The 21,960-nt window shown below is 34.6% G+C and overlaps 3 protein-coding genes and 2 long non-coding RNA genes across 8 annotated transcripts in view; 2 read left to right on the top strand and 3 right to left on the bottom strand.

Moving 5' to 3' along the window:
• Positions 1-3,102, top strand: part of LOC117127149 (zinc finger BED domain-containing protein RICESLEEPER 2-like) — an 11,081-nt gene extending 7,979 nt beyond the window's left edge. Inside the window, exon 2 of the mRNA XM_033276565.1 lies at positions 1-3,102. Within this exon, the coding sequence (XP_033132456.1) occupies positions 242-1,219 (978 nt within the window). The 5' untranslated portion in view covers positions 1-241 and the 3' untranslated portion in view covers positions 1,220-3,102.
• Positions 1-21,960, bottom strand: part of LOC103833097 — a 1,138,500-nt gene that overhangs the window by 326,723 nt on the left and 789,817 nt on the right. The gene's annotated exons all lie outside the window — the stretch shown is intronic.
• The window catches only part of LOC117127157, a 26,434-nt gene extending 4,474 nt beyond the window's left edge, over positions 1-21,960 (bottom strand). The window contains exons 1-3 of the long non-coding RNA XR_004449984.1: positions 20,398-21,960; positions 13,511-13,515; positions 404-410 (exon numbers count right to left, since the gene is read on the bottom strand). This is a non-coding gene — a long non-coding RNA (uncharacterized LOC117127157). The remainder of the gene's footprint in view (positions 1-403; positions 411-13,510; positions 13,516-20,397) is intronic.
• Positions 3,488-5,777, bottom strand: LOC103833143 (fructose-1,6-bisphosphatase, cytosolic). The gene is made up of 11 exons (XM_009109244.2): positions 5,365-5,777; positions 5,215-5,262; positions 5,055-5,129; positions 4,907-4,968; positions 4,768-4,834; positions 4,561-4,674; positions 4,396-4,482; positions 4,192-4,328; positions 4,021-4,107; positions 3,827-3,902; positions 3,488-3,743 (listed from the first exon to the last, which is right to left on the bottom strand). Exons 1-11 carry the CDS (start codon positions 5,521-5,523, stop codon positions 3,639-3,641), a joined length of 1,017 nt encoding a protein of 338 aa, XP_009107492.1. The 5' UTR covers positions 5,524-5,777; the 3' UTR covers positions 3,488-3,638.
• LOC117127162 lies at positions 12,589-17,391 on the top strand. Its single transcript, XR_004449989.1, has 2 exons — positions 12,589-13,762; positions 14,575-17,391. It is a non-coding gene; the product is annotated as an uncharacterized LOC117127162 (long non-coding RNA).

Below are 21,960 nucleotides of genomic sequence, written 5' to 3'. Positions count from 1 at the left end.
GCAATGCTAGGGTACACTCCTCATTCAAGAAGGACTTTAACTAAAGACATCGTAAAGATGTATGTGGAGAAGAAAGAGGCATTGAAAAGATGGTTCTTATGCAATAAGCAACGTGTATCCATCACTACAGATATTTGGGTTTCACAAACAACAGGTTTGTGACTGATTCTTTCTATTTCTTATTGATTAACAAGTACAACTTACTCACATTGTTTAATTTATCTTTGTAGGTGCTAGTTACATGGTCATCACGGTGCATTACATTGATGCTTTATGGCGCTTGAAGAAACTGATCATAGGATTCAAACACATCACGGATCACAAAGGTCAGACAATTGCAACTGTTTTGCTAGACTGCTTGGCTGAATGGGGAATTCGTAAGGTTTTTTGCATAACCGTTGACAATGCTACTGCTAATAATTCAGCGTTAAGGAAGTTTCACACTGCATTTGCATTAGTGTCTGATCAGTCTCTTGTCTTAGATGGTGAGTTCTTGCACATGAGATGTAGTGCTCATATCATAAACTTGATTGTGAGGGACGGAATGGCAGAAATAGATCAGACTGTAGCTGCTATCCGTAATGGTATCTCGTATGTTAGATCACATACAAATATGTTGAGGTCTTTTGAGCTGAAGGTTGACTCGGGTAAGATCACAAGAGGAAGCTTGCCTCTGGATGTCAAGACAAGGTGGAATTCAACGTATCTGATGTTGTCAACAGCTCTGAAATTCAAGGTGGCATTTGACAAGATGGAGGGAGAAGACATGTTGTACAACGACTACTTCAGTGAGTTGGAGAACGGTTCTAAAAGGGTTGGTCCTCCTCAGCATAAGGATTGGGATGCAGTTGAGAAATTGTGTCGGTTTCTTCTCATATTTTACAACTCAACACTGGTGGTCTCAGCTTCAACTTCTCTTAATGCGCATAAGTGTTATGGTGAGATAGTAACCATTGCTGCAAATCTGATGGAACTCATCACGAACTATGATCCTGAGTTGAGTTCGAAGGCAACAGAAATGTTCAAAAAGTTTGACAAGTATTGGGATGGGCTCAAGAATATGAACAAGATGTTGATGGTTGCCACTGTCTTTGATCCCACCAAGAAGTTGGAGCTTGCGAAGATGTGCTTTGAGGAATTGTATGGGCTAGACACTGTCGAGTACAAGGAGGTGTACGAGTCTTTGATAAGTGTCTTGAGAAGTTTGTTCAAAGAGTAAAGTGCAAGACATGGGAATGGTTTTGATCCGGATGACCAATCATCTCAGCCTACCACCAAATCTCAGTCTTCACGGGAGCAGCCTTGCAACATGGAGCTAGTGGATGATTGTGCTGGTTATAGGAGAATTGATGTGAGGTACAAGAAGAAGCTCAACGAGATTGGGGTTAGAGAGAAAAGGGATGAATTGGAGACTTACCTCAGAGAAAGTGTGGAAAACCCAGAGTTGTTGATTGGTATGGAATTTGATGTGCTGTTTTGGTGGAGGACAAACTCAAGCAGATTTCCAGTGTTGTCTGAGATTGCTAGGGATGTTTTAGCAATGCAAGTATCATCAGTTGCTTCAGAGAGTGCTTTTAGCACTAGTGGTAGGATTCTCGAACCACATAGGAGCTGTCTCACTCATTTTATGGTTGAGGTGTTAATGTGTTCAGAGCAGTGGATGAAACAAGATCTTGAGATTGAGACACGACCGCCTACAAATGCACAAGTTCTTGTTGATCTTGAAGAGGATGATAAGCTTGAAAGAGGTAATAATCTTAGTTCTTAGTTCTATATATTTTTTTAATGTCTTACAATAAAAATGTACAGTTTAAACATTGTTTGTAACTTTAATTTTGCAGAGAATGAAGATGCAGCAGTCGTGGAGTAAGAGATTAAGAGACTTGATCAAGGAAGACTTTCATTTGCACTTGTTTTTTAGAACTTTATTATGCATTTGTTTTCGGGATCCTTTTTTTGCTTATGTTATGGTGTGTTCACAACTTTGAGTATGTTTGAATTTGGATGTTTTCGGGATCCTTTGTTTTCTTATGTTATGGTGAGTTCACTTGTTTTCACTTTCGGATTTTTAAATTATATTGTAGTACTTTCAGGGTTTTTTTTTTGAATTTCGGTTACTTTGGTTACAATTAACCGAGCTCGAACCGAATCCATTTGTACTTTCAGGTTTTTTTTTTTTGAATTTCGGTTACTTTGGTTACAATTAATCGAACTCGAACCGAATCCATTTATGCTTCGGATTTACATGGATATTGCAATGCTCCTCTGATCCGAACCGATACCGACGAGTTCCGAACCGATACCATACCAAAAAATCAAATATACCGAATGGTGTTTCAATCCCCACATCCGAAAAACCGATAACCCGTTTCACCCGACCCGAACCCGAATGGTACACCGAACGCCCAGGACTACCCGCGGATATCATGATGCGTCATGTCTTCAATGTGTTATGCAGTGGGGAGCTTCGCAATGTGTCATGCAGTGGGGAGCTTCAATGTATTATGCAGTGGGGTGCCGTCGAACACATTATATCATGGTGCGTCATGTCTTCGCGCAGCCCTCCGAAGAACGACACACTGTAACCGTCCAGCGATGTGCACGGATGCGCCACGACCGACGATGGTCTTCAAAGTGTTACTCAAGAGGACAGAACAGAGTTTATGATGCCGTGTGTCGTTGGAACATGATACAGATTTTTCTCGTCTTCAAAGTGTTCTTGATGCGTTCTTCTTTCAGATGAATGGTCATGTCTCGTCTGAAGATAAGACAGAGCGGCTCGTCTTCAACCACGGCGTGTCTAAACGTTCCGAGCTTCGGGGTCACTTGGTCGTCGTTTCCTGAATCGGTCTCGTAGAACTCCGAAGGTTTCTTTAAAAATATTACGTTTGAAGTAATAGGTGCTTAAGAATGAAGAAGAGAAACTCTCCGCCTTGCGATTCCCGTGAGAAGTCCAAAACATTACTTGGTTACCTTTTTTTGTAGATTAAGGAAACTCTTTAAGAATTCGCTTATAGAGAAAGCAAATAAGGAAACTTATTTGTGAGAGTGTCTCTCCAATAGACACGTGTCCAACTTGGTGTGAAAACATTAACTCCAGTGCTCCTCTTTTAATATATATAAGGGATATTTCTGAAATATTATTACAAAAGTATTTCACAGTAAACTGATAAATTTATCTAAAATAAATCTAAAAATGATTTATAAGTAGATAATATTAATTTGCTTTACGAAATTACCTTTTAAAGATTAATGCAATTGACAATTGTAGGAAAAAAATATTTAAAATTGTCTTAGTCTGCTTTACTTCTCATATATCCATGTATCTTCTCTTTCATGTGTGGTCGATACCCCAAATAATTCATGGAATAAAATGAGAAGTTTGAACCAGGCTCTAAAGATGAGAGATATACGTGGTGGTATCACTCTGAAGGATAGGTTTGGACTAATCCACCAATAAGTGTTGCGAGCGGGAGACAGATTAGAATAGAAAATGAAAAAAAAATATCTTAGGTGCATTGAAAAAATGAGAAAAAGTCTCCCTTGTATAAATGAGTCATTTGTTTGTCTCAACAGAAGAAGACATAGATATAAGAGAGAAGAGTGATGAAATAAGAAGAGTGAGAATCTTATTTCTTCTATTCGTCTGCAGCATACAGAGCCTTAATCTCCTCTACATCTTCGTAGCTACCAAGAAATATAGGAGAACGCTCATGGATCTTCTCCGGCACAAGGTCTAGCGCCTGCATTATGACATTTCAAGTTATACTACTTGACCCATTAACCGTAACAAACAAAACCATTGAAAGATTGCATTTTAATTTACCCTTTTCTTGCCAGTGAAGGCCTGTCCTCCGGCTTGCTCCATCAAGAACGACATCGGGAAGACTTCATACAGAACACTGTTTACATGTACAAAAACAAGATAGCTTTAAGTTTCTGCGGTGTTTTGCTGTTTTCAAATCATCAAACTTGAAAGCAGAAAGACCTCAAAAATTTTAAGTTTTATTCGAAGCTTACCGCAGTTTCCCATTGGGGCTTTTCTTGTCAGCCGGGTACAAGAAGATTCCTCCATAAAGCAGGGTGCGATGAACATCGGCTACCATACTGTCAAGAGCCAAATGTGAACATAAGCATATGCAATTTTTTAATGACTGAGGTTTGAAACAGAGAAGGTTTCTCTTCCAATACCTTCCCACATATCTCAGAGACTTAGCGGGAGAACCATCTTTAGGAAACTTGCATTTCTCTACATACTTTGTGGTTGGACCATCCCAGTTCTGAGCATTGCCTTCATTCACTGAATAGATGTTTCCCTTTTTCGGAATCTGTGCACAAGAAGAGCTGAGGCATTCATAACAGACGGAAAAGAGAAAGAATCATTTTTATTGGTACCTTAATGTCCGGGTGAGTTAATATGAACTCTCCTAGAGATGGGTCCAGGGTAAATCCATTGACACCGGTTCCAGTGCTCAACACAAGCTGAGAGAGCCAAATTATTAAAACCAGAAACAAACTACTAATCAGACTGATTTTGAAATTTCATTTTTTTTTCAGTACCATGCAGGAGCTTCCGTACATACAGTAACCCGCTGCAACCATTTCATGCCCAGGTTTCAAGACATCTTCAGTAGTTGGCTCATCATTGTGGCTCATTGTGTAAATCCCAAAGATCTACACACGAAAGCAAAAATTCAAAGAAAAGACAAAACTTTGACATCATATAATAATATACTCTTGGGAAAGTTGGGTGAGAGAAAAACATACGGTTCCAATGGAGACACCACAGTCGATGTTTGAGGATCCATCAAGTGGATCAAAAACAACACAGTACCTATTCATACAATGCGAATAATTACCAATACAAGAAAAGACAAAAAAAAAACATTTCCATCACAAAACATACTTTCCACGCTTGGATGACTCCACTAACGTAGCTTCCTCATCTTCTTCTGAGACAAGAACAGACTGCCCAAAAAGGCATAAAACAGTTAGAAGATACAAAACCAACTATTATGCTGATTTTTTTTAAAAAAAAATATGTTTAAACTTACGGTTCTGCCACTGCTAACCAAAGCTTTGACAAAGACATCGTTGGAGAGCACATCGAGTTTCTTTTGCTCTTCACCCTATTATTACAACACAACTGTAAAATCTTAGACACAATAAAAAAAAAAAAGAAAGGTTTAAATTAGACAAGGACATAAAACCTGCCTGGATATTTGTTTCCCCAGCAAGTCCAATAAGCTTGGCCAAACCAGCCTGCAGACCAAATAAAGTTAAAGACTTTGATCGATGGAGACATCTAAAAGTGGATTCCAGATCATCATCAAAGCTCAAAAGCGACAATCGAAAATGTTATACCTTGTTGACAGCACTGCAGACGAACTTGCATCCCAAAACGATGTTGCTTAGCAAAATGGTGAAATCCCCACGAGACTCTGGGTACTTTGATTGCTCATTCAGCACGAACCTCGTGATGGTCATCAGATCCGTACGGTATGCATCTGCTTCGTGATCCATCTTTGATCCTCTCTCTCTCTCTCTCGTCTACGCCACCAAATGCCTTTTTATGTTTTAGAGATTGCCTTATTCTTTTTTGTGTGTTGCAGGTTTCGAGGAAGATGATTAGATAAAGACGCGATCGGTGATAAATCCAACGAACGAGCCAATCCAAGGAGAGACTTACTAGATCGGATTGACACGTGGCTGTGACAGGTTTGGCCGTCTTTTCGTGGGGATAACGATAAAGAAGGAACCTTGTCCTCGTATCTTCTGATGCAATCCCCTCATCGTCTCTCGCCCTCCCACGATTAACATTATTATAAAGTTTCGGCCTCTTTCCTTCTTTTTTTTTCTCTTTCTAAAATGGTTTTGGTGGATAGATAAATGTTTAATCTGAATCCAGCAAGCGCGTACACTAGATATGAATTCGATGATGAATTATTTGAAAATTTATTGATTGATCAAAAAAGGAGCTAGGAACTGGGCCAGAACAAATAAACTATGTAAATCTAGTTTTTGGGCTGATTTCTGTGTAATTGTATGTCCTTTTTTCCATATAGTTTTTTTCTTTCTTTTATAGCTGATATCTTTCCTTTTTTCTCTAAGTTGGCATAGTCCTTTGACCGTCTTAGACCGAATTCAGTTTACTTGATGGATTTTGTTCAAACGATCACTACAAGAAAATATATTTTTTACGTGGACAGTGTTCGTTGTAAATTCGTCGTAAACGGGATATTACGACGAATTAACCTCGAAAGACGTTTCGTTGTAAAACGTCCATCGTAACGGAGGTTTCGTCGTAAACGACTCGTTACATTTACGACGAAATAAATTCTTCGTAAAGCGCAAAGGAAGTATTCGTCGTAAACGACACGTAAGATTTCGTGGTAAAGTCCACGTAACGATTTCGATGTAAAACACATGTAAATACTTTTGTTTTAAAGAACACGTAAACATTTCGATGCAAAACCCTCATAAATCTTTCGATGTTAATCACTCGTAAACATTCGATGTAATGTTTACGAGGAGTTTACATTGATTCTTATTATTAATTAGTATATAATAAATTTGAATTTATTTAATATTCGGAATTTAAAATATTTTAAATTTTAAAACGAAATATGAAAATGAAAAACATATTTTAAAAAAGCAATTAAAATTCATACAATAATATTTAAATTCATAATACAAACAGAAATATAAAAAAAACTACATATCCTCGAAGTAGTCGGTGGGGTTGCTCGGCTGTTGACGGTTTGGATCGGACTCTTCGGGATCTCGTACTGGCAACCCAAGAGCGGCTCGTCTCTCACTCAACATTCTCTGCATAACCGGGTTTCCCACCGCCATCACGTCTAGCAAATCCTCTAGAGAGTCTAAACGAACCATACTGATTGTCTGTCCCTTCTTTTTAGGAGCCACCTATAAAATTAAAACATATATTAATATAGTTAATTATGTTAAAATATTAAAAATAATGTAAACAAATTTTTAAGTTGTACCTCTTCGAAGATTCTGTCAGCGTCTTCGGTGGTCAATGTGACGGGTAATCCATCGGGAGACTGCTGGGTTAGTTGCGTCTCTCGTTCTTCAATCCGAGCAGCCACTGCTTGGAAGAGTTTCTCAGATGCAGGATCCACAAAAACTCCATCGGATGTGGCGTGAGTCATCTTGAATAGCTCAGACAGAGATGGTAAGACTCCCGTCTTCTCTAATTGCAAAAAAAATTAATTAAATATTAAAATTTAAAGTAATTGAAAATTTTAAAATAAATATTAAAAAAAAAAACTTACAGCTTCTAGACGGACTCCTGCATGAGGCTTTTGTCCGGTTCTGTGAAGCATGGGCAAATGACCATCTTTATCCTTCGTTCTTCGAGAAGCCGAGCACGAATTGGCCTTTTTTATCGAAGAAGGGTGCTTCCAATAGGCGATGAGGCCATCCCACACATCCTTCGTGAGCTCAGTGGGCTTTCCAAAATACCCGTAGATCTCCCACTTGTCCTTCCAATCGGAGACTGTGTTGCAAAGGCGGGTCTTTGCCTTTGCAACGAATTCAGCCTTCACCCTCTCGGTGATTTCCAAAGACCTATGCCACTTTTGCTGAAACACAAAATTTTTGAAGAAATTACAATTAATAATAACTATTTTAAAATAAAAAAAATATTTAAAAGTGAAAATTTAATTAAATTTAAAAATCTTACCACAAAAAATTTAAACCAAGTGATCTTAACGTGATTTGGTGTCGTGCTCCAGTTCGGATATGCCCCGTCGTAGTAACCATTAATCGTCGCTGAAACGCTCCGGCTAACACGGTTGTTAACCCCAAACCTGAAAAAAAACAATTTAACTGTTAGAAAATAAAAATAATTTAAATTTTAATGTAATAAAAATTAATAACTTACCAATAAGTTCCTCGGGGTCTATCGGGGTCTAGAACTTCGAAACCCTCCCGTCCAGGCTGGGTAAGCAAATCCTCCACCGTATATCTCGCGAATGGTGCATATGAAGGCACACACAAATCTGGATGAGCTGCACCTTCTGGGACAGGCTGAGGTGCAGCCGCTAGAGGAGGAGGTGTGCGGTGGAGGAGGAGGACTCCAAGAAACTGTCTGAGAAGTCTGAGAGTCTGGAACTGCATCGGAAGATGATGGACCTGAAGAAGATGTTACCGGTACCATCGCCAAACAACTGAGAATAAGTAGGTGCTGCTGGTTTCCTCCTAGGAGCCATCTAAAAGAAATTAAAATAAATTTAATCAATTACGACATAATTAAAAAATTATTCTGTCACCTAACTAATCACTTAAACTATTATTCCGTCACCTAACTAATCACCTAAACTAATTACTTAACTAATCACCTAAACTAATTACCTAACTAATTAATCACCTAAACTAACTTAAAAAAAATAGAAGAGGGAGGGAGTTTACCTTAGAGGGAGAGCAAAGGAGTTTGGGAGGAATGAACGAGGCAGCCTCGTTCTGAGGCGTCTCAATATATAGAAAAGGCATTCGTCGTAAACTCTATGTAATATTACGACGAAGTTACCAGGCCCGCCTTTTTCCATTTACGACGAAGTTACCAGGCCCGTCTTTTTCCATTTTTGATGAAGTTACCAGGCTTTTTTTTATTTACGACGAACTTACCAGACCCGTCTTTTTTCATTTACGACGAAATAACGTGAATCGATTTAACCATTTACGACAAAGTTACCAGTACCGTGTTATTTTTACAAGGATTTTACCACGCTTAACCCTAAACCCCGAGAATGAAATCCGTAATCCCCAAAGTCACATATCATCTAACATCATATCTTCTTTTTTACTTCTTCTTGCTCTTTCTCCAACTTAAACTCTAAAAATCCAAATAAATTTTTAAAAACTAAAGAAATATATATTATATAAAACAACATTTGTTACACATACATTAAGATGATATAAAAACAATATTTCTTTAAACATACATTACAATAGAGAAATACAACATTTGTTACATATATTACATCACTCTAAATCGTTTTTGTTCTCATCAATATTACATCACTCTAAATCGTTTTCGTTCTCATCAATATTACATCACTCTAAATCGTTTTCGTGCTCATCACTATCATTACTATCATCATCGTCGCTTCTCTCGAACTCGTCTTCACGTGCTTCATCTGTCGCATCTTCGGGAATATCTTCATATGAAAGTTTTCTGGGTCGATCAAAATGATTTCATTAGTTTGTTGTTCTGGTACCTCAACTTCAGTGATAGCGTCTTCTTCTTGCAAGGGCGGTTCTTCTCCAGCGACAACTTCATTGATAATGTTTTACATGGATTTTACATGTCTTTAACATAAGATTTACAACCACTTTACAACGAATTTAGGTAAGTTGAAGCACATTGAATACACGTTTTCACCTAAATATAACGGTAACATGTTTCGTTGTAATGTCGATGTAAAGGTTACGACAAATTTCTCTTTCCACGTACTTTCGTCGTATACTTTACGACGAAACGGTTTCCTCGTAAAGTTACATGGAGTTTACAACGAATTTTGGTCTCCTCGTAATTGCCTTGTAAACGCCATGTAAATTTACGAGGAAATATTTTCCTCGTAAATCTTCGTTGTTATAGAAACGTTTTCTTGTAGTGGATGTAATCTGTTACCAACAAATAAGCCCCCACTCATTGTGAGAGATGAAACCGACCTTGATGAATTTACAAGGATATGTCTTAAAAGTAAAGAACTAGACACTTGTCTTTCAAATTTTGTCGAGTTTCCATATCGGCAGTTTCAAAGGCTTTTAAATGGTTTGCTGCTAACAATTCATCAATGGTCTTTCTGAGCATATCAAAATTTATGCCATTAAACTGGATCCTAATTCCATAGTCCCTAGAAGCATCAGCATTGTGGTGCCGCTAGAGTTGAAGACGTAACTGTTAGGGTAATTTATGTAGGCTATTTGTCATATTACGGAACAAGAAGTAAGCAGTACAAGACAAGATTCAAGAATCAAATATAGTTACTATTGATCACTAGAGCTGGGACTACAACGTATTAGTTTAGGAACTCTAATTCTAGCCGTCTAACTCGACACTAAGTCTAAATAGTCAACTTTTTGTTTCAGGGTTTGAGTCCCTCTTGTGTATTATCAGAAGTTGATGAATGCTTTGATTTAAAAAGTTTCTTATTCTAAATTTAAACTCATATTATAAGGATACTAACCGATTCTATGTCGTCTGTGGCTTGCCAACGGTCCTACTGCCTTTCTTTTGGACTTGCTGCCTTGAACATCTACAGTGAGAGTGTATCTAAAGAAAGGTGAAGATCTATCTAGATGGGTTTAAACTAGATAGAGTTCACAGAAATCTTGTTTTGAAACCTTTAAAACAAATTGCATCGGGTTTGAAAATTATTCATATAAGTTTTTACAAATTTTGCCTCTGATACAACTTACTTTATTGATCTTATTACTGTTGTATTAATAACTTGTATAATTGTAACTTTGATATATTATAAACTTGAAAATGAAATTATAAACAATATATGATTAAAGACTTGATTTATTGATTTTGAATTAAAATATAAAGTTTGATATGAGACAAAAAAAAATAAAAAATTGAAATCTGAGCTTAGAAAGTTTAGAGAGAACACCAGAGAGTGAAAATCGTGTGTCCCTCTTTTCATATAATGGGGGTGTTTACAGTAGAAATTTCTTGAATAGTATCTTGATACGTGTTTTCTTCTGAATGATGCTGATATATGTCATCTTTTAAGTGGTGTCGACACTTTGTGAGATTGGTTGATGGAAAATTTTGTTATTTTACTGCAGAAGTCTTTGTGTGGGCTCCATTTGTCTACCATCATGATTGTTAAGTTGTTTTTTTCGTAATTATATAGATATCTATACTATTAAAAGGGAAGGAGTCCTAAAAAATCTACTTAGACAAGGTTGTTAGATTATTTCATTAGACTTAAATATTTATTTGATTTTACCTTATATTTCTCTAACTATATAAATACTGTACATAATTTAAATAAACTCATTTATTATTTTCCCATGATATATTATATAATTACTCTAACAATAAATTTCCATGAATATATGACAGATTATTCAAACATATTTACACATGACGTAAATATTACCATGTATAGTTTCATTAATATTATAATTTTTAATGGTTTAGTTATGTTAAATAGGTATATAATTTGTATTTTAAAAATTTTAAGTACTCATTTGGTTCTTAGTTCGGTTTTTATTTTTGGGTTCCAAAGATATATATAATATGCTCAGTTATGTATGAAATTCAGTTTAATTTTAGATTTTTTCCAATTTGGTACGGTTCAGTTGCACTCGGGTAAATGTACCCAAACCTACATTATGAAATATATAAAAATAATTGATTTAATTTAAAAAATAAATCAGCGCTTTCTAAGCGCGGGTCAAATCTAGTTTATGTATTATTTTGCAGATACAAACAATAATATACACATGATGGCTTATGTGGATTTATTAGAAGAGAACACATTCACCTTTAAATATATAGTCATATCAAGATTTATGTCATTAAACTGGATCCTAGTTCCATTGTCCGTAGAAGCGTTAGCATCGCGGCACCGCTAGAATTGAAGATATAACTGTTAGGGTAATTTATGTAGGCTATTTGTCATATTATGTAGCAAGAAGTAAGCAGTATAAGATAAGGTTCAAGAATCAAATATAGTTTTTATTGATCACAAGAGCTGGGACTACAACGTATTATTTCAGGAACTCTAATTCTAGCCGTCTAACTCGACACCAAGTCTAAATAGTCGATTTTTTGTTTTAGGGTTTCAGTCCCCCTTGTGTATTATGAAGAAGTTGATACATGCTTTGATTTAAAAAAAGTTTTGTATTCTAAATTTAAACTCATATTAGAAGGGCACTAACCGATTCTATGTCGAGTGTGGCTTGCCAACGGTCTTACTGCCTTTCTTTTGGACTTGTTGCCTAGAAAATCTACAGTGAGAGTGTATCTAAAGAAGGGTAAAGATCTATCTAGATGGATTTAAAATAGATTGAATTCACATAAATCTTGTTTTGAAACCTTTTAAACAAATTGCATCGGGTTTGAAAATTATTCATAAATGTTTTTACAAATTTGAATAATCGTTTTGCATCTGATACCACTTATTTTTTTTATATTATTATTGTTGTATTAATAAATTGTGTAATTGTAACTTTGATATATTATAAACTTGAAAATGAAATTGTAAACAATATGATTAAATACTTTATTAATTTTGAATTAAAATATAAAGTTTGATATGAGACAAAACATTTAAAAACTTGAAATCTGAGTTTGGAGAGTTTAGAGAGAACACAAGAGAGTGAAAATCACTTGTCCCTCTTTTCATAGATAATGGGGTTGTTTATAGTAGAAGTTTTTTGAATTATGTTTTGATGCGTGTCTTCTTCTGAATGATGCTGATACATGTCATCTTTTAAGTGGTGTCGACACTTTGAGAGATTGGTTGATGAAATTTTTTGTTATTTTATTGTAAAAGTTTTTGTGTGGGCTCCATCTGTCGACCATCATGATTATTAATTAGTGTCTCGTAATTATATAGATACTAGTGGTGTGCCCGTGCTACGCGCAGGGCGGCTGTCCTTTGTAGTAATTTGGGTTTTTTTATGCAGCATAGCTTGATTGATTGGTGGATGGTATTTTGAAATTTTTAGTTATATGTTAGATGATGAAGCAATATCTGGATCCATAGTATTGCTAATGGTTTTATGGTTTAAATAGCGTATGTAGATAGTAAGAAACCTGTGAATTATATAAAATAGTCCGGCGTTTGTAGTTTAATTTTAGGAAGTAAATTTAATATTTCTTTTGTCATGTATTAATTGTTTGTCTTTATTGATGTTATTTTTATATAATAAAATAATGGTGTGAATGGAAAATATTTATTAATGAAGATAAATTATTAGTTATTTTGTCTGGATATGAAAAACCAAAGTAGAAAATACTACATAAATAAAATTGGAAATTAAAACCTGATATTCCATGTTATTAATCATATTGAGGGTGGAATCATATATAACTTTCCCTACATATTGGGCAGTTTTTGTCTGTACGAAGCCATTGATCAATGCATGTAAAATGCAAATTATGACCGCAAGTAAGAGAGCAAAGTTTGTTTCCATAGTTGTAATTTCCGAAGCATATAGTGCATATATCGTTTTCTTCTTCTGTAGTTGGAGGCCTGTTTGTTTCCTCTAGATCTGTGATGATAAGATTGAGATCAAGTCTTGCAGTCGCATTTTGGTTGTAGTCCTAAATGGTAAGAGTAACTTGGAGATCATCACTTATGGTATAGTATCTGTTTGGCAGTTTATTCATCATGTATTCAGTAGTCTCTTGAATAAGCAAGGTTGATTGGGGTGGTGAATGTGATGGTATGTTAGCATGAATTCCATGTACTCAGTTGTTGTTGAGTATTTTAAATTACTTTGATTGTCAATGATAGACGGTCGCTGAAAATCAATGATGGATTGTTGTGTGTTGGGCCTGTGGATGTAGACTTGTAGTGTTTGCCGTGGGTTTGCTCATATCGATTCTGTTTGGTGTGAGAACTGATAAGAGATAAGTGGTTTGTTATTCATGGTGTAGTATTTTGTGTGAGGATATGTTGTTATAGCTATGTCTTATAGAATGTCTGTTTAAGTTTTTTTTTTCGTTAATTCTTCAACTGTTTAGTTCAAATGTCCATTTATTCTAGGGGTGGGCAAAAAAATCAAACCGAGTAAAACTTAACCAACCGAACTGAAACATATTCGAACCGAATAAAAGTCTATTTCAAACCATTCGGTTGAAGATTTCCCCAACCCGAATGGTTCGGTTTCAAACCGAACCGAACCGAGAAACCAATGTGTTTTTGAAATTATTTAAATCAAAAAAATATTAGTAATACCAATATACTAAAATTCTAATACCATACCACGTGTTTTCCATTTTTAATTTATTAACATATATTCTTCTAACGGACTATGTAATCATTAAAATATTTGATTTACAAAAAATAGAAAAATCTGTATTTTTATATTTTTATATATGTAAAAATGGATGTTAAATCTAAATCTAAAACCTAAAACCTAAAGAAAATTTTATTAAAAACAAAATTTTTTCTCCACAACGTCACATGGAATATGATTCATTGCAAGCTTTTTAATAATGATATAAAAGACATTACTAATGATGTTTTTTATTTATTTTAGTTAACTTTCATTTGTTTTAAATCTTATTTATTTTTTGTAACTTTTTAAATGTTTTTGTTTCAGTTTTATATTTAATTTAGTTCACATAGTTTATGTTTACATATTTTATGCCTAACTAAGAAGAAACTAAATAAACTGATCCAAAAAATAAATCCAACCGAACCGAATATAAACCGAATCGAACAAAAACCGAACCGAACCGAACCAAAACAAGCTAACTATGGTTTATTTTAATTGGTAAAATACTAGAACCAAACTAACCAAACCGAACCGAACCGAGAAAATAACTGAAGAGCCCACCCCTAATTTATTCAGGAGGCGTTAACATTTCGAGTCAGTGGTTTGTGATAAGTTTGCTGCTTTGTCTACGTTGTGTTGTTACTTATTTCCAAGACCATGTATAATGATGTGTAGTGTATATTTGTAAGAGATCTGGATAATATTAGTTATTTTTTGTATTTGCATAATTCTCATAATAAGGTTTTCCTTATTATAATAGATGTTCGTTAGGAAATATATGTGTTTATTTTGCAGACGGTGTGCCCGCGTCAGTTATACTGAGAACTCACACACTTTTATGTTTCATGTAGTGTAGTTTTTATATATGTAGGTTTTGTTTTGGTTTTTGTGAGATAGAATGAGGGGATTTTTTTTTTATAATTTGATAATGAATATAAACAAAAAGTATGGACCAATAAATAAACATAAAGATCCAAAAAATTATCATAAAACCCAACTAATCAGCGAGTTAGAAACACCAAAGAGAAAAGAAGAAGAAGATCCGCGAATTAGAAACAAAAGCAAAAAGAAGTAGATGTTTCTCTGCTCGACATGTGTCGTAAAATGAGGATAAGATGGATGACGTGGCGCTTTGTGGAGCATTTCTCTTCAACTTTATTAGTATAGATTCTGTATTATTTTGCTGATACAAACAATAATATACACATGATTGCTTAGTGTATTTATTGGAAGAGAACACATAGTCATATAGATATCATGTTTGAAAAATATATTATTAACTATAATTACGAATCTTTCTTGTAAGCAGAAAATTTCAACTTTGAAAATATACAGATATCAAATATATTAGTATAATCAAGTTTATTATTCTATAGTGAAACATGTTAAAACACAATGTTAGTTTACGATATAAAAATGATAAATCACTTTTATATTCCTTTTAGTTTAAATATAAATAACTTGTTAAAATTGGTAATGATATTTTATTCATTTAAAACATATTTATGTGTGTATGTAAGTTAAAATATGCTGGGATCTACATATATGTTGAGCCTTCACCGGAAGAGAAAATAAAACTAATTATATATATGTAAAATATATTAGAATAATAGAATTATTATTTGTTATAAAATTTCTTGTTAATTGTTTGTAGTATAAAAAGTGAAAAATGACTTCAAATATTCTTGTAATTTTATATTATTAAATCTTAATTTTGTTTGGCACAATCTGAACTCTTCAAAAAATAAAGATCATATTTTATATTTATTTGAAACATATTTATGTTTATTTCAGTTTCCAAATTAAAATATTAAACAATGTGGTATAAATAAATATGGTGATTTATCATCACCAAAATGAGAAATGTAATTAGAAGATGATTAGAATGAAATTTAAATGGTTTGTTCTATATATGATCCAAATAATAATAATATAAGAGAAGTGAAACAATTCATAATCTTAAAATAAGTGTGATTTGTTAATTTTTGGTGCACCACTTTTATTTGAGTTCATTATTTATTACAACATCTCTAACTCAACTCCAAAACTCTATTTTAGTGTGATTTTATACAAAACTTCTTCAACTCAAAACCAAAATAAACAATAGTTTAGTGCAACACTATAGTTTTAGATTAAATTTGTGACACTATTCATCACAAAATTAATATTCACTTATTTTATTAAAAATATATAGTTAGCCAGGTGAAAAAAATAAGAAAATTAAATTAAAAATTAAATTAAATTAAAAATTAAATTAAGTTAAAAATTAAATTAAATATTATAATAAATATTATATGTATTCAAATAATTTATTTTAATCTGTTATTTAAATATTACTATATATTGAATTAGTAGAAATTTGATATAGATTTTTATTGTAATCTATTTTTATGTAGTATAAGTATATAATAAATATTATTTATATTTTAGTCACTAAAAAATAACAATACTTGTAATTTAATAAAATAATAATATCAAAAAATTAGTGTGAAGTTTAATATTGTGGTTGGAGAAGAAAACAGTTTGAGAAATTGTTTGACATACTCTAAGTTGGATACCATTTTAAAAAATACACAATAAAAAAATACTTTAACATTTGGATTTAGGGTTTACTGATTATTGTTTATGGTTTAGTATAGGGGGTGGGATTGTATTTATAAACTTATATTATTTTTATACATTTATAAATAAAGTAACTTTTAGTTTTATCTTTTTCATAATAAACTTAATGTATTTATGAAAATAATTATTAATTAATGGTAAATTAGAAGATTAGCTCTTTTATCGCCGAAAAGATGCTTTCGAAATGCATTCCCTATGGACTGCAAATAAACTTTATCAAATTTGCGGTAAAGTTAGAATTTCCCCTAAAATGCTTTAGTGCTGATATTATTCTAAAATAGTAAAATTTTGACATGAAAATAGTATTATGGGTTGGAGATTTCCTTGAAAAATTACACATCTTAGTATATATAATTCTTAACCCAGTTTTACTAACAAAAAGTATTGTACAGTTTAGAAAATCTACAAAATGTTTTCATTAAACTTTTTATTTCTATTTTTAATTCTTATTGAAACGCCAGAATATGTAAATAAGGATTTTGAAAATATATAAACACGTGTTGGTGTGACTTTAGTCATGGAAAGGTTTCCTGCACAAGTGCGTTAAGCGTTCGCAATAGTTCCGTATAACAGTGCATTTGAATAAATAGTCTTTCATTGTGGATTTTGTCGGAACTTCTTAAGAAAAACATTACTTGAAAGATCTATTATGTATGTCCCTCTTGGTAAGACCTACTTAAAGATAAAGAGACTGTTACATTAGATTAGAACCATTACATTCTTTTTACCACGTGTATCTTTTAATTTGAAGGAGGAAAACAGTGGAGAAGAACATCATATGCCTAATCATATGTATTTCGAAAGATATTCTTTAGAGAAAATTAAAGATAGAACGCAGGAATATCAATGATGCGACAAGGAATAACGAAATACGTCACGAGTGCATCACCATTAAGTACATGTAAGCGGGGAGCCCACTTAGTCCAATAGTTTGACTAATAGTTCATTAATGCTTCTACGTAGAGCTGATCAATATGGTAAAACCAAACCGAACCGAACCGAAATAGACAATATGGTTTGGTTTTGGTATATACCATATAAACCGAATGAATATAATTTTATAAAAACCGTAGGATTTGGATATGGTTTGGTATATAACCGATTAAACCGAATAAACCGAACAAAACCGATTAAAAGTAGAAACATGTAAATACGTATCTATTTTATAACAATATATGAAAATCTATTTGTTACATAAGTAAATTTGTGTTAATAACTATTACCATAATTTTATAGTAATAAAGAACCTTAATTTGTAAAACACTTAAACTATAATTAAATAACAATACATCGCAATTCATACATCTTATTTTCTAAGTCTTCTTTTGATCTTTTTGTTTTATTTTAGTCTTCACTAAATTAATATGAAGATTATAAATTTTATGGACAATAATTAATGGAAAATTTTCACAACTTTTTTCTTATATGTAAACAAACAGAGTTTCGTGTTCAATTGAAAAAACATGACTTTAATAAACACTAAATATGGAAGAGTAGAAAAACTTTTCTTTCATGTTTCTGTTTTGTTTCATATTTTTATTTTCAAAATTTCAAGCTTTGATTTTAGTTATAGATTTGATTATTTTATTTGATGGTAGAAGCATTTTTACTTTTTATCATTTATTTGAACATGTAATATATTTTTAATAAATGAGTGTGTTGACAATATGACTTTAAAGTTCATATAATATGATCTCAAACTAAATAATTATGTTTTTTTTGGTATAAAACCGAATAAACCGAAAACCGACGGTATATAAACCGAACCGAACCAAAGTAAATATGGATTTAGAATGGTAGTTATATTTTACTAACCGAAATACCAAAAACCAAAAAAACAGAACCTAAACCGAACCGATATCCGAATTGAACACCCCTACTTCTACACCAGAAGGTCCATGTTTCAATTTCCGGAGAAAGCAATTTATTAAACAATTATGCAGGCTACGAAGGAAATACATACAAGGAATTTTCAACATGGTGCAAGTAAACTCGGTCAGGCGTGATCTACAGACGGCTCAGGTGAAGCAGTTAGGCGTAGATCTTTATAAGACAGGTAGTATTGTCAGTTGTCGGATCGTCTATGTAAACTTTCTCATAATTGTAATATCATAATAAATCAGTGTTAAAAAGTTAATAAATACATGTAAGCGAATTTGGGGTCACTTTGTAGTAGGCCTGAGACTTATTATCCAAGATCTGGATTCGATCCGAGACCCGGTCTAGATATGCTCCAAAACTAGGATATCCGGGGTACCCGGATCCGAATTTGGATAGTAAAATTTTGGATACGTCCAAACCAAATCCGGATCCGGATATCTTAATTTTTAGGTCCGGATCCTTATTTTTAAACTACATTAAATTTTTAAATTTCATTAATATTTATATTTTATATAATAATCTTTGTACATAAATTAATTTTATAATATTATAGACATATATATATATATATATATATATATATATATATATATATATATATATATATATATATATTTATAAATCTTGTATAACTATTTAATTTATGTATTATTTTTAAAATTTTAGTATTTAAAAAAATTAATTTTTTTAATTATTTTTACGGATCCGGATCCGGATATCCGCGGATAATAGAATATAGAGATGGATATCTGAAATCCAGATATCCGGAAACCACGAATCCAGATCCGGATATTAAATCCACGGATCCGACGGATCCGACGGATCCGGATCCGGATACCTTAAATTTCCCAGATATTCGGATCCGTCCCAGGCCTACTTTGTAGAATAAGATATCAAACTGACTTAATTTTATTAAGCTACACAAACTGAGTATTTATACAAGATATAGTGATGGTTTAACATACACTTTTCCTTATGATATCTTGAAAACTACACATATCATAATACTCTCCATCTAACTAGAGAATAGGAAAACTGAACTTTAGAATATACAATACATTCTATGTCATATATATCGTAATACTCTCCATCGTGAAGATCACAAACGCCCAACTTAGGCTGTAATGTAGTAAACTGAGCCAGTCCTAGCGCCTTGTGAGAATATCGGCAACCTGCCTTGTAGTACCTATGTGATGGAGAAAGATGAGAACATTTCTAACAGCATCACGAACAACATGAAAATCATTTTCAGTGCTTGGTACGTTCATGGAAGACTGGATTCGTATCAATGTGAATTGATGCTTTTCTGTCACAGAAGAATCGTGTAGGACCTTGTTCGATACCAAATCCATGCTACAATTTACGCAACCATTCACTTCTTTTAAAGCATCAGACAAAGCTCGATATTCAGCTTCAATAGAAGAATGGGACATTGTACTTTGCTTCTTTGTCTTCCAAAAATTGGTGAATCACCAAGAAAGACAACAAACACACTAAGAGAACGGCGAGTGATGGGATAGGAAGACCAATCAGAATCACTATAGATGGTTACAGACATGTATTTGGACGAATTCAACATAATACCTTGGCCATGAGACCTTTCAAAAAAACCAAACAACCCGTTGAGCAGCTTCCCAATGAGTTTCTTTGGGTGTTTGCATGAACTGAAAAAGGACATGGACTGAATAGCTTAGATCCAGTATGGTGCAAATAAGATAGAGCAGCAGGCCAATGAGCCTCCTACACTTGCGTGGATCAGCTAATGTAGGACTTTCCACAGCAATGAGTTGATGAGTTTATATACCATGGATTTTACCCACTTTCCACAGCAGGCCAATGAGCCTCCTACACTTGCGTGGATCAGCTAATGTAGCCACTTTCCACAGCAATCAGAATCACTACTAGCTCACGAAACCTCTCAGACACGGGAATCGAGAAGCCGCCACAAGCCATGTCTCTTGACGCCGGCGGTGCCCCTTGCCGTCGGCGTCGACTCCTCCGCCGCTCTGCTTCCGCTTCTCTTCTTTTCTTTTGCTCCATTTTCGTTTCAAGCTTCAGCATCTCTTTCTGCAACTCGTTGATTCCAGTTCTTTCCATGGATACGTACGGTTCTTCTCGACAGCCCGCGTCACCACCGCCTCGTTTCAACCCTCGGAGATCTCTCGACGGGCTCAGTCATTCGAGGCCTCCCATCTCGTCGACGGAGTACATGTCGGGGTCACCGTCTGTCGTCTCTCTTCTACTGTCTCCGCCGCTCCCTTCCGCTCCTCGCCGCCAAGTCTCCCCTGTCTGTCGATTTGAATCCATCAGATCTGAACTCCACTCCGTCGTAGATCTACTCCGGTCCTCCTCCGACACTCTCACCTCGACGCCACCGCAGTCTCTCACCCTTCATCTCGCGGTGTTAAAAGCTCCGACTCACTTTCTTATATGGAGTCACCGCTCACATCGAAACGGTTTTAACACCTCGTCACCATCTCCAACACATTTGTGGTTTCCTCTTTGGTATAGATTCGCGATTCACCGCTGCATCTCACCGTCTCTGAACCGGTATGCGGCTTCACCAACCATCGGTACAATCGTCACACTTCGTCTTACATGTACCACTGATACCACTAAGATATATGTCGCCTCCTTTCCGTCATACTCGGACAAGATTCTACAAAGCTTTGACCATCTTTTGGGCTTTGGGTTGTATGCAGAAGCTTCCATAGTGAAGTTTTCGTCTAAAGCTACGACCGCTCAAAAGATCCATAGCTCTTCAACCGACGGTATAACGCCTCTCTCCCTTGTCGCTGGATCTATTGTGCAAGAGTGTGGATTCGCCAGATTTTCTCGATACTATGTTACTGCTGCGTCTCCATTACATTATGCCGTCTCAAGCATCGACGGTTCTTCACATAGTCAGCTCTACGGTCCTGTGCAAGAGTGTGGACTCGCCAGTTCTTCATGTTGTTACGTTATCGCTGCGCCTCCATCACACTACGCCGTCTCAAACATCGACGGTTCTTCACAGAGTCAGCCCTATGGTGCCCCCATCCCTATCCTTGTCGCAGAAACTATTGTGCAAGAGTGTGGACACGCCAGATTTGCTCGTTTCTATGTCATTGTTGCGTTTCCATCACATTATGCCGTCTCAAGCATCGACGGTTCTTCACAGAGTCATCTCTGCGACTTTCCCATCGGAGCTGTTATCTTCTATGGAGTTTCCCGGAACTCTTGCTTTCAAAACCCATTAGTTGGGCTATTCAACGTCGATTTCGACCTATGTGCGTTTCTTCGAACGCGAGCTTTAGGACTACAAGTGAAGTGTCTCTATGGGTCTCTTCTCTCCTTAGCCACATCTATCTTTCGACATGTTTTAGTTATTTTCGTCTATCAGTTTATCGTCGAGAATCTCTCCAGTTGTAACCGACTTAGCCCATTGGGTCTTTAATTTTAATATAAGTATTTCGTGTTCAA

The sequence above is a fragment of the Brassica rapa genome, chromosome A08 (assembly GCF_000309985.2).
Source record: "Brassica rapa cultivar Chiifu-401-42 chromosome A08, CAAS_Brap_v3.01, whole genome shotgun sequence".
Lineage (NCBI taxonomy): Eukaryota > Viridiplantae > Streptophyta > Magnoliopsida > Brassicales > Brassicaceae > Brassica > Brassica rapa.
This window is presented reverse-complemented; position numbering and strand designations above follow the sequence as displayed.

Coding starts and splice junctions, on each gene's coding strand:
- LOC103833143 (XM_009109244.2), bottom strand. CDS start 5,523: ATGGATCACGAAGCAGATGCATACCGTACGGATCTGATGACCATCACG. Junction 4,969..5,054: donor TGGTTAGCAGTGGCAGAACC/GTAAGTTTAAAC, acceptor CTTTTTGGGCAG/TCTGTTCTTGTCTCAGAAGA. Junction 4,329..4,395: donor TAACTCACCCGGACATTAAG/GTACCAATAAAA, acceptor TCTTGTGCACAG/ATTCCGAAAAAGGGAAACAT.